The 12,176-nt window shown below is 38.1% G+C and overlaps 1 protein-coding gene across 4 annotated transcripts in view; it reads left to right on the top strand.

The window, feature by feature from the left end:
* The window catches only part of hpse2 (heparanase 2), a 49,219-nt gene extending 42,691 nt beyond the window's left edge, over nucleotides 1-6,528 (top strand). For 3 of the 4 annotated variants that reach the window (XM_003451969.5, XM_025897524.1, XM_013275528.3), the window contains exons 10-12: nucleotides 1,424-1,569; nucleotides 3,712-3,858; nucleotides 6,039-6,528. In XM_003451969.5, coding sequence (XP_003452017.2) covers nucleotides 1,424-1,569; nucleotides 3,712-3,858; nucleotides 6,039-6,201 — 456 coding nt within the window. In that variant the 3' untranslated portion in view covers nucleotides 6,202-6,528. Of the gene's footprint in view, nucleotides 1-1,423; nucleotides 1,570-3,711; nucleotides 3,859-5,808; nucleotides 5,964-6,038 lie in introns of all 4 variants that reach the window. The other variant, XR_002064365.2, reaches the window with a different exon arrangement.
* Nucleotides 6,529-12,176: the final 5,648 nt, after the last annotated feature.

The raw sequence follows: 12,176 nt of genomic DNA on the forward strand, positions 1-12,176 counted from the left end.
CTGGCAGTAAGTAAGGAGATTGTTGCTCACGGTTAAAGAAGAAAGAATTTTTATTTCTTACATCAAAACCAGGTTGATGATGCAGTGGGCTGAATCTAATTTGTCCGTATTAGCTAACCATAAAGGTTTAATTGTTATCATCCTTTGTTACCTCTGAGCAGCTGACGTTTGATTGGTGTCTGGTGTTTCTATTTTATTTATATTGGCATGTTACCAGTTCTTGAAGTAATTGTTGTTCCAGCAGTTGATGTTTGTCTGTATATCTATCCAAGGGGGGAAAGTAAAGTGCAAAAAAACTAAATTAAATTTAAAAAAGACACGGAAAAGGGTGAAAAAAGACGATGGCGAGCAATAGACAGGATAAGAAGGAAACAGTTACACAGCTGGAGGTGTAGGACCTCAACAGATATTTCTCTAAAATATTCCACATTAACAACCACTAATCATTGCTGTGGTCATCACAGCCACAGATTTAATTATATTGGTTTATTGATGTTTTTTGTTACTTGTGTTTTTGAAATTTAAAAACAAAGCAACAAGTTTGGAATCAATCTGGTTGTCATTCATAAATGAAACCCAAGACTCGTCAATGCTCTTTGTCTTATTCTCTGTGTAATAATCATGGATCATACATTCATTCATCCGTCCCTCTGGCCGTGGCCACCACTATACTGTTCTATACTGTGCTGTGCTTCTTCGATGCCTTGGCAGCAAATTAAGTTAAAGTCTGAGTGGAAAAAAGAAGCCCTTAAATGTTGCCATATGCAGGATTGCATGGGAACTTCCTGAGGAGCACATGTTGTTCTGGGTCTCTTGAAGAGGTGTTGAGTCTGTATAGTCTATAGAGTGGAACTTAGTATGGTGGACCACTCAACAATCATAATGAATACAGCAATTCATGATAGAGCATAATATTTTGTAAAAATGTCATATTTAACAAGTGTCAAATCTAAACGAGTCAGCAGTTGTTAAATACAATGTGACGTGTGTCATGTGACAGTGCACTCCAACTAGAAGTCCAGTATTTAGACTTGATGTTTTTGTTCACCACATCTCTCTTTACACACATGTTAGCCACTTACTGACACATTCTTAACTCTCACAGTTTGCGAAACCAAATCTGTTTCTACAATCACCAGGACATTTCATGGCTCGATTAAAAACAATAGAGATTTTGGAGCTGTTCTGTTTCTGGGGAATCCAGAGTTTCCCTCTCTCTCTTTTTTTTAATGAAATGTTTTGTTTTGTTTTTTTTCCATGTAAAACGTCTTCTCCACACCTGTTGCTTTTTACTGGTGTGTTTCAACTGTCACTACTGGAACCCTGTCTTGAAAATTACAATGAGGAAATTAACTAATGCAATCATTAAAAATAATGCAAATTGTTGTCTCTGTGTGTGTATGTGATGATATTTCATTTACAGGATTACTGGTTTTCTCTGGTGTTTAAACGTCTGGTTGGTCCCAAGGTTTTAGCTGTGCGAGTGGCTGGACTGCAGAGGAAGCCGCAACCAGGACGAGTCATACGAGACAAACTACGTATCTATGCCCACTGTACCAGCTATCAAAAGTACGTGCTTAACTACCTTGGATTATTTTGCAACCTGTTCCAGTTTTTGGTTTTGTTTTTGTTGTTTTTTGCTGCTGAGTGCTCATAGACTGTTAGTAAAGTCTAGCAATACTTTCAGGAATGTCAGACAGAAAACAGATGACTGTGGTTTAAAGAACACCCCCCCATGCCTCTCGCAAACACCTGAGGCTGGTGTCTGGTGAGGAAGAACAAAATCCCTAACTCCACCATTTGGCTTCCCATAAATAAGCAGACCATGGACACCCGCTCATTCACAGCTCAGAGACTATAAAACTTAACGGGTATCACTTATCAGGTGCGTGGGTTCTGTCTCCCTGTCGTCAAAGGGCTGCTGAAAGGTGTGCTAGGCCTTTATCCCATGTCAGATTGGCTGGAGGGGGATATTTGAGGGGGAGGGACAATAAGGCAGTCTGTGCCGCGAGGAGATAAAGAGTGCCACCATGGCCTGTTCAAGGTTATCATTTAACCCAGGCCAGTGGCTGTCAGCACCAGGGTAGACTTACGGCCATACTCTAGACGGTGCTCATTTACAGGTGGAGCATCTCTTAGAAAAATATCGCAGCACAGCAAAGATAGATGGTTGATAAATGTGCAAGAAATACTACAGAAGCGTGAGTTCTAATGGCACTCATGCAGATATTCTAAATAGTTTTCAACAAGTGTACTCACTCAGTCTCTTGGTATGTATTGTAAATTTAGGAGTAGAGAAATGCCCTCGGCATGTGGAGTCACTGAGCTCCACTCAAGATACCAATCAGCCCTAGACTCATATGTTCAGACAGTGAAGCACTAAAGCAGTCTGTCTCAAATCCAAAGCCACTTCAGTTGCCATTATTTCTGCTACTTTGTGGTTTTACACAGTCAGCCCTTAAGTGGGCAAACCATTGTAGTCTTGGTGGTTTGACTAAATTGTATTAGAGAGCAAAGAATATAAATGTGTCCAAGCAGTCTTTGCAGATTAAATATGACTTCCACTGCCCTTTTACCCCTTTTAGTGGTTTGAATGGCATTTTTTTCACTTTCCAGCGATGCTCCAACATCAAACAGCATCAACACATGTTTATGTTCCTGGTTTGGATCTTTAAGAACCTCATCATTTTAAAGGTCTAAAAGGTTATTATCTCCTACTCCATCTAACCATCTGAACCATGGTCCACATTTCTGAGAAACAAGGCTGTAGGAGTTTAACACAGAGCCAGATATACTGTGTTCCCAGTAGGAGTACGGGACTATTTCTCCTGGTATATATATTAAACATTAACAGTCCTGCCAGGTTACTGAAATTGCTAAACCTGTGCACAAAAAACAAAGGTAAACATAAAACCAAAATCCAATATTGCTTTGAAGATATGAGATTTAGGAGGTGGTAACTGGGAGCGATGTCTACCAGACGGTGAACACCAAGGCTGACATGTGGTATTCACTAGAGCTGTGTTGTCTTTGTCCTCATATATGGGCTCTTATTAGATTTTATCATGTTTGTCTTATCTGTCTCACTGAGTTATTTACCTTTGGCCAGTATTCCTATCAAATTGTGTCCCCGGTGTTTTGCTCTAAGGAGAGGGACTCAAAGACTGTTGTCTGTGTAACTCAAGAAGTGTTGCCCTTTGTGTTCACACCCTTCATTTGACCCTGGGCCAGACAGCGGCAGGTTTCAATACTGGATATTGTACAAGAGAAGCGGATTTCTATATTAGATTGACTTTATTGGAATGATAAAGGCTTCAAAAATGAAATGCAGTTTAATATGTTGATGCTAAATATACAGTAGATGATGGGTTTAAGGCTATAATAAAGAGTAACTTGCTATGTAAAGGAATTTCCTTTTTTTATCCTGCTTTATCTTTCTTTATTAATTTTCCGAAAGCCTTTTGATCCAGATTAGATCAAGGAGTCGTGGTTTTATTCCATTACTATATGGGATGCAAATATCAAAGACTTTCTTCTCTTTGTAGTCATGTTTAATTATAGAGAATTTTATTCAACATGGCAATGTAATATATAATGAATCCCCATTAACAGATGTGGAGAGGCAACGTTTTCTGTTGTGCCCTGATCTTATTTTCTAAATGTAAAAGAAAATTAATGAGGCAGTGTCCATCTTTTTCTTTGTGACACTAGTCATAACTATGTCAGAGGATCCATAACGATCTACATCATCAACCTGCATCGATCGAGGAAGAAAATCAAATTGGCTGGAACGTTACGGAACAAGACTGTCCATCAGTACCTACTGCAGCCCTATGGCAATGATGGACTGCGAGCCAAGTTAGTATCTCTCTCGCTTCCTCTCTGTCTCTTACACATGTGTAGATATAAGCTTAAACATGCACACGTGCTTTAGGTAATTGTTTTCTATGTGAAACAGTTCTTTTCTATTTATTTATGTCGCTCAAAAAAGAGAAATGTGCTGCTGAGAGACAGTTATTGCTCATATAAAACAAAAAGAAAAGAAAAAAATGCTGATTATTTGTACACTGCTTGAGTAAACCTTGGTTTGTAAAAGGAATTACATTGTGCAAATATCTGAAAAACACTGAAATGAAGAATAGGAAAATTAGAATTTTATAAACAACTTTATGCCTCCAAACTTAATAGGGTGTTAAACATCAAAACTTCAAAGAGCTGCAGTGAATCAATTTACTTTTATGACCACCGTGTATAATTTATATGGAGCCAGCATGCTGAGTGAGTGCCACACCGCAAAACATGCAAATGTACACTTAAATGCAATTACCTTTTCCTGTCTTTATCTGGATTAGAGTTAGGTGAAGACAAGTATTCTCATAAAGAATAATGTAACAATTAAAGCTAACTGAAAAATAAAACTTAAGTTTGTTCAGATGGTCATTGTCATTGCACTGCTTTAATTTGCCAGCTTAATTATTGAAGGAAATTTTCAGAGAGCGCAGAGTCCTTTGCAAAGTTTTAATGTGTTTTCATGTCCTTTTTTGAGTCTGTTTTTATAGCCTACAACAGATGTTTTAGCAATAGATTTTTCATTTTGTATACATTCCATTTGGCTACAATATATTTCACTTTATGTAACAAGGTAATATAATTCCCATTTCCTTAAAATGTCTCTTAAAATAAAAACTTTATGGTTTCAGTCTTTAACTCTCTCCCTTAATTCCCTGGCCTGTTATTCTGACTCAGACTTAAGACACAAATCCTGAAATAACAGTCTAATGACCTAAGACTGTGTGTGTGCGTGTCTTTCTTTTTGTTATATGATACCCACATGCGGCCTTAATGAAAGCTCAAGCATGATCCTTCAATAACAGTGTAATGATGGAGGATGTTTTAGGTGTTAGAACAGGATCGCGAGGCAATTAATAGGAGAGCAAGCTAACGATGTGCCTGGCCTAAAGTGCTTTCATTTACCACATGGAGTGCAGGGAGATTTTTATGATGAATTTAGCAACACCAGATGTCTATAAATTGGTTTGAGTAGTGGAACTTTTTAAGTTTTCAGACCCATGTATGTTGAAGAAAGGCTTTGAGCAGTCCGGTTTGAATTACAACTTCTCATTAGTGAACATCATTTTATTTGAACTTTTCTTGAATTCAATGTTCATGTAAAATCTTCAAACCACTGCCCTTTATTCCTTTATTATTGTGAACTTTACAATCTCAGTGAAAACGTAGTCATAACAAGACAGAAAATAGTGTGGACAGACTGCACTTACATTAATAATAATTAGTATATTGTGTCCTGTATGGATAAAGAGAACCACTGTGAATTAAAAAGTAAAGTACATACTCAAGCTGACTGTTATTAGTTATAATGAAACTGGTGTTTGACTTTGTAAAATTCTGATTGGATTTGTTCACGTAAGTGGATTACCGTACTATGATCATGCCCAGTCAGGAGTCTAAAAAAAGAAAAAATAAATATTAATAGGTTTTACAGTAGTTGGAGATGTAGCAAGGGTTATTTTGATGAATGTGACAACCTAAATCATTACAATATAATACTTTAACAGAGTGTCTTGGAAAACTGTTTCAAATATATTAGGAGCATATTAGTTTTGTAGCCTTATGAGTTTTATCACAGTGAGCAGCTGCAGTAAATGCTGCTGAAGCCAAATATTAGGGAATACAGATGACCCAAAATGTTAACAGAGAAATAAACTTGGGTTTTCTCTTGGTATTTTCCACTCAACATGTCAGTTTTCACACTTTGCAGTTGTTTTAATTACAATAATGTGACAACAGCACCCCCTGCTGGCAGAATGATGAGGCAAGATACAAGGCCCATGAAATAATGAAGATCCCGAGTCTTTTGTTGATAAGGTGAAAAGTCTTACCATGGCCTACCAGTTTTATTTGTCAGAAGGCAGGAGAGGAAGACTTGGAATAGAAGGCGTTCGGTAAGTTTGATGATGTGACTGAAGCATGTTGTAACTCACTGAGTTAACACACCGTATTTCTTCTTCTCTTTGCAGACATGTCCAGTTGAATGGGGAAAAGCTGGTCATGATGAACAATGAGACATTCCCAGAGCTGAAGCCCAAGACACTGAGGGCGGGACGGACAATAGCTATGCCTCCCATGACTATAGGCTTTTATGTTATCAAAAATATTAATGCTTACGCCTGTCGGAGATAACATTGATCCTTTATCCCCATGAAGTATCATCTGATACCACACCACCAACACCAGTTTCACTCAGATTTTAAAGACTAGAATACCACTTTGAGTAATTTTAACAAAATTCTCAAGTACTCTTACAAACAAAACAATTCCCTGGATAACAAAAGCTTCCATCCGCACTGATATATATTTAAATGATCAAGCAGATAAAAAAAAAAATAAACCCAGTCTTTCTAAGTCCAAGACACACACGCACTGAAAACATCCCATTGCTTTTTACCAGCAGTTCCTCAAATGCTACAAGACTGCAGTTGCAAAAATAAAAAAACACACATTTTTTAACCTTGTGTTAGAGAGTTTAGAGTTTTTAAAGTTTATTTACAGCCTCTATTTCTAATCTTTGACCTACAGAATGAGGAGATTTACACAAATCACTTTCAGTATGACTTGATCCTTTTCACAGAGAGAAAACATACCATGGTGTGTTTCTTCTTGACCCCATGCTGTCTGTGTATGTTTGTGTATGCATGTGTTTTATTGATAAAGCTACTGATGTGTCTGTTGAGGGTGCCGCTCAAACCACACTTTTGTTTCCTCTGCCATATCAAATGGCTGAAAATTGCAAATCTCTTTTTTTTTTCCCTCAATCTTTTTTGTGTGCATGCTTTGAGGATCTTTGTGCTTTTTGTTCTGTGCACTTCAGTTTAACTGCAGAATATAATAGCCAGGATGTGTCACTAGCTGTTTTGCTGTGATGCACAGATAAATAATGTGAACCCATCATTCACATCACCTGGATCCACAGCTAAATCAGACTATAGATAAAAAAAAATCAAATACAGATTTTTTTTTCAGGTGCATTTTAGCACTTCTTACTCTTTTCCTTTCTGTGATCTTTTGTTTTTAATCCTTTAATGCTGCTAGGTTTCTTTTTTATACTAAATATATATATATATATATTTTACAGTACATATTGTACAGGTTCACTGTCATATTATTAGAGTATGTATTGTACATAAAAAAGAGTGATAAAGTGTTTTAAGCTTGATATGTTTACTTATATTCAGTATACAACTAATTTATATTGCTTTGTCTTTATATTTCTATTATATAAGAGTTGTACTAAAGCCCCAATTTTAAAGCAAAATCTAAACAAAAGAACAAAAAAGAACCTGTAGGAATGTACTCATTCAGTAACAGGGTGACCAACTGACATTGATTTAAAAAAATAAACACACACATGGTGGTGGGTCTAATTAAAAGGGGGAAAAACAACACACACACAAATCCAACTATCTTGTGATGGTTTGCGGACTGACATCTGCATTTACTTTAATTTTACTTCAAAATATTATAACTTATGCTGAACAGTAAGACCGCAGTCAGTGAAAAGGTCCCCTCGAGAGAGCTAGTCATGTCGCCTTTTGAGCTTTAAACTGACACCATTAAGAACAATGATAAGCAAGTGCAGGTTAAGTGTCTAAACATGTAAAATATAAAGAATAATTATCCTCTGAATGTGTTTATAGTTAATGTAGAGATGTTCATATTTCATTTGGAGAGCATTATTTTATATATGTAAAGTGTGCCTATATTATTTTTGGTAAAAGCAAAAAAAGTTTACATTAATAATAAAGACCTAAAAATACCCAAGATGTTGAAAGCTTTCTTTATTTTCTTTTGTAAAAATGAGCAATTCACCACAGACTACACTAAAACAAAGAATGTAATCCTACTCAGATGTTAGTTTGTCTACAGGTCAGACTCCATAACCTTTGACTGTAAATTCATTATGGCATTAAAGAGGGGATTTGGGAGGAAGTTTTACGTCTGCACAAACAGCTAAGTCCCATCATGTGAAAGTGCAGTGAAACCAGACTCCACAGCGGTTCTCGGGACATGACGGAGATCTGCAGGAGCACATGGTGACGAGCAGAAAAAAGAAACAAAGAGATTGGAAGATATGATTTATACTTGCACTAGAGCACAAAGCAAAGCAGAAATGCCCTTGTACTGTGATCCCAATACAAAGGCACAGTATTAAAGTTTACCATCGTTGGTGCACTCACTCAATCAGCTCTTTACACACACACACACAGAGACTGTTAGACTCTGTGGCCTCAGTTGTGGAAGCAGCTGGAGCAAGTCTTTGTAGCGGGAAGAGTGCTGTCTTGTCACTGCATGAGGCAGCTGCTGATGGGAAACATGAAGCCAGGATGAACTAAAAGTCCAGACCTCAGCTTGACCCAGACAGGCTAAACCTGAGCCACACTTGGCTCAGTGTGCACTGATGCATAGACAACTGGAATCTGCTTGGTAGACTCGTATAGAAGGGAAATAAAGGACCATGGTTGAATGCCCGTCATCTAGGTTCCTTCGGGTTCTCCTACACAAGAAAAACTCCACCGAGCAAATTTGATCTTTCCTGACACGGAGTCGTTACCACTGGCACCCCTTCAAGAGCCTGATCCAAAGCATATACCTTGAATTAGATTTTGTGCCATTCATGCGAAATAGCTTCTTGCTTTCATGTAAGGAGCAGAAATGTTTGGTCTGAGAAATGAACTTCAGGAACAGCCTCCTTTCACATGTGGTTTATTTTAAACAGCCCGACATTGTTGACATGTAAGAATCAAACCAGACTCGTTAACACCTGGCCCATTTCATCTGGGATCTTTGAAGAGAAAATTTTATTCATTATACTGTGTTGGCCACACATATATATACACACAGGGTTAGATGAAAACATGCTTTATTTTCAAAGTAAAGTCAGAGAGAGAGCAGACATGCTAAAGTTGAGCAAGATAAGTCGATTAAATTGGGCAGCACGCTCCAGAAAATTGCTTTAAATCTCAGTTGCCAGTGCGGGTTAGAAATATCCTTACATCAGCTACCTATTGATATGGATCAAAAAATAAAACTGCATGCCTTTCTGATGAAAAGCATGTTGAATTTGTTAACTACCCGCAGTACCTCTGCCCTGAAAGAAATGGTTAAGCAATAATTGACCGAGGCAATGGGAACAGTGAGGCCTTAGTGAACTTCCTAAGACTCAGAACAGGATCTTATCAACCTGAATGGGGGGAAATGGTTTTGTTTGGCAAACTCTGGTTCATATAAACCCGTGCTTTGCGACAATAACGGCTGAACATCAAATCCTCAGACAAAATCGAATTCTGTTGTGGTTTAGGGGGACTGTATGGTGTCCAGCCACTTCTGCGTGACAGTCTCTCCTTAGCCGAGGTAACTGCTACCCAGGCCCACCTAACACTGTTTATACTCCATGATCCATTTTGAGACATGCAAGGCCCTCTTGCCCTGTTAGCAAACACTGAGGATTTCTAGATGTTTACTCTGTATATACAGGATACAGCTTAAGTAAGACTTCTGTGGATGCCGGATCCCTAGAAAACTGATGGACCAGATTAGATTTTGGCCCGCAACATAGAAGTCTTGGCATTTTGGACCATTTTGAGCCAAGCAAGGTTAATAAAACATAAATATTTATCCTACTATGGTTCTTTGCTCCACTCAGCAGCCAAGCATACAAACAGTGCTGAATATTATGATATAACACAGATTTGTTGAAGACCTTTCTCTGAAAAACATAATGGTATTTGTTGAACATGTTTTTATATGGAAGATATGTGTAATATGTTGTTTACTGCAAAGGTTTTAGGCACAAAAAGTGAGCATGCTTTCAAAAATAAAACCACATTGGTTTATTTTGTTTTTTTAGGTCGTACAATATGGATCAAACAGAATACTCAAATCAACATTTCGTGAAACCAACTTTGCATTCAGCCTAGGTTTTCCAGGTTGTTCAAAGCACCTCCAAGAGCTTGAAACTGTTCTTGTGCAGATTTAAGCTGTTCCTACAGTCTCTTTCTCACACTGACCCAATGGCATTGGCCCCAAAGTCAAACTGACCCAGTGGCCTGTAAAATTAACTCAGTCCAGAAAAGATGCCTTTCCTTTTTTGGTCTTGACCTATTTGGTAACATATTCTGTGTCACTATTTGCCATACAGATGAGCTGACATGTTTGTTAGAAACACTCCATCACGCTATAGGTCTATTCATCTTTATTCTCACTGGCACTAAGATCTAGTAAATATCAATCCTGTGGTAACTGGCGCTCCCGAAGTGGGTTCCTGCATGAGTGAAAACCTGATCTAAAGATTTAGACAACAAAGTGTCTGTCGTAGGACTTTTTGTGCCTACTGTGATAAACGGGTGGATGTTCACTGTGTTTACATGCTGCAGAATCAGTTTTGGACCAAGTCGAACATTAATCTATTCATCCATCATTCCATTCACTTTCTTCCGCTTGTCCAATTCCAGGTCACACGGAGGCTCAAACCTATGTCAGCTGTCATTGGGTGAGACGCTGGGTACACCCTGGACAAGTCACCAGTCTATCACAGGGCTAACACAGAGAGACAAACAACCATTCATGCTCATATTCATGCCTTAGACCAATTTAGAATCACCAATTAACCTGAGAAACATGCTTCTGTGGGAGTGTGGCAGTAAGTTAGAGAACCCCGAGAGAACCCGCTCAGGCATGGGAGGAAACTCCAGATGGAAAAGCCTGAGCCAGCAGATTTAAACTAGGACCTGTGAGGCAATGGTGCTAACCACCATGCCACCCAAGCCAGCAGACCACCTCCTAAAATCTTTGCTCAGCATGCAGAGTAAAGTCCATGGATATGGCTTTTCATTTTAGCCATTTATCAAAACACGTTCACATTACCACTATAGAAGGATGAGATTCAAAAATGCAGACTTTTGGTTTAATTCAAAAGGTTTCAAGGTTTCCTCAATAACCTTTAAAGAACTGCAGCAATTTTGAAACCCAGTCCCTGGTTTTCAGGGACTCACGAGCAATTTGGCAGATTAATATAATATTAAATAAAAAGCTTCACATTTTTTCATGTGACAGAGTTTTTATATCGACTGTCCTTCCTGACACAACACCAAAATTATTTCTGTCTCCTCCAGGGATTGAACTGGGGGGTCTTTTGGTTGCAAACCACAATACTATGAAGTCACGTATGAAATATAAAGCTACTTAGATGAAAATGTTTTGTGACTGTGTGCAGTGTGGAATCTATGAAGATCACCAAAGAAATAGGTTTGTTTTTTATGAGACTTTGCCAAGCCTTTTTAAGTTGTTGTTTTGACTTCAGGTAGCAAAATACACCTTAAAATGGTCAAGATCAAGAATTCGGATTAATATTCCACTTCCTGACCTTCAAAAACTCGTGTGATGCCATCGCTGTTTGTTTTAGATCTGTGCTCTAACGCACTGCTGCATTTGACTAAATCTGAGCACAAAGTTCAGAATTTATCAGGCTGCTTCTCTCTTCTGTCAATAAACACTTATTACACAGTGTGTTTAACAGGTGCTTTCCCCGTCACATCATTGTATAGAAAACATGATCAGCAAAGGTGGTGGAAGTATAACTTCTGGAGGAGGGGGAAAAAAGTCTTAAAACATTTTGAGCAACAACAGCACTCTTTTTAGATTTTTTTTATAAATATGTTTTTATGGGTGACTTTATACATGCAACTGTGACACCAAAGAGACCACTTAAATTAAAGAAAACTTTAGTGACAACGCTTCAAAATAAGTGTCTAAATAAGTGCTTTGAGACATTTCAGGATGGCTGTCAAGTGGCAAGACTTGGTTCTACAAGGGCTTTGTACATGTACATGTTTATCTGTCTTTCCAGATGAAATGTTGAATAGCTTTTTAGGTATGAAAAGCCTAATCTGGCTTTTCTAGGCTGATCTCTGATTTGCACATTATAGTGAATGAACTGAAAGGGGGGCTGGGGAGTGTTCTCAAACTGGGTAGATGTTGTAAAAGCCTTTTTCTTTACCATGGAAAGCATCCTGCTATCATCCAACACTGTTGTCTTGCATGGGTTTGCAGAACGGGTTAGATTTGGGGGTTTTTAATGCTGCTCATCAGTGTTTTCTTTT

This window comes from Oreochromis niloticus, linkage group LG13 (assembly GCF_001858045.2).
Source record: "Oreochromis niloticus isolate F11D_XX linkage group LG13, O_niloticus_UMD_NMBU, whole genome shotgun sequence".
NCBI lineage: Eukaryota > Metazoa > Chordata > Actinopteri > Cichliformes > Cichlidae > Oreochromis > Oreochromis niloticus.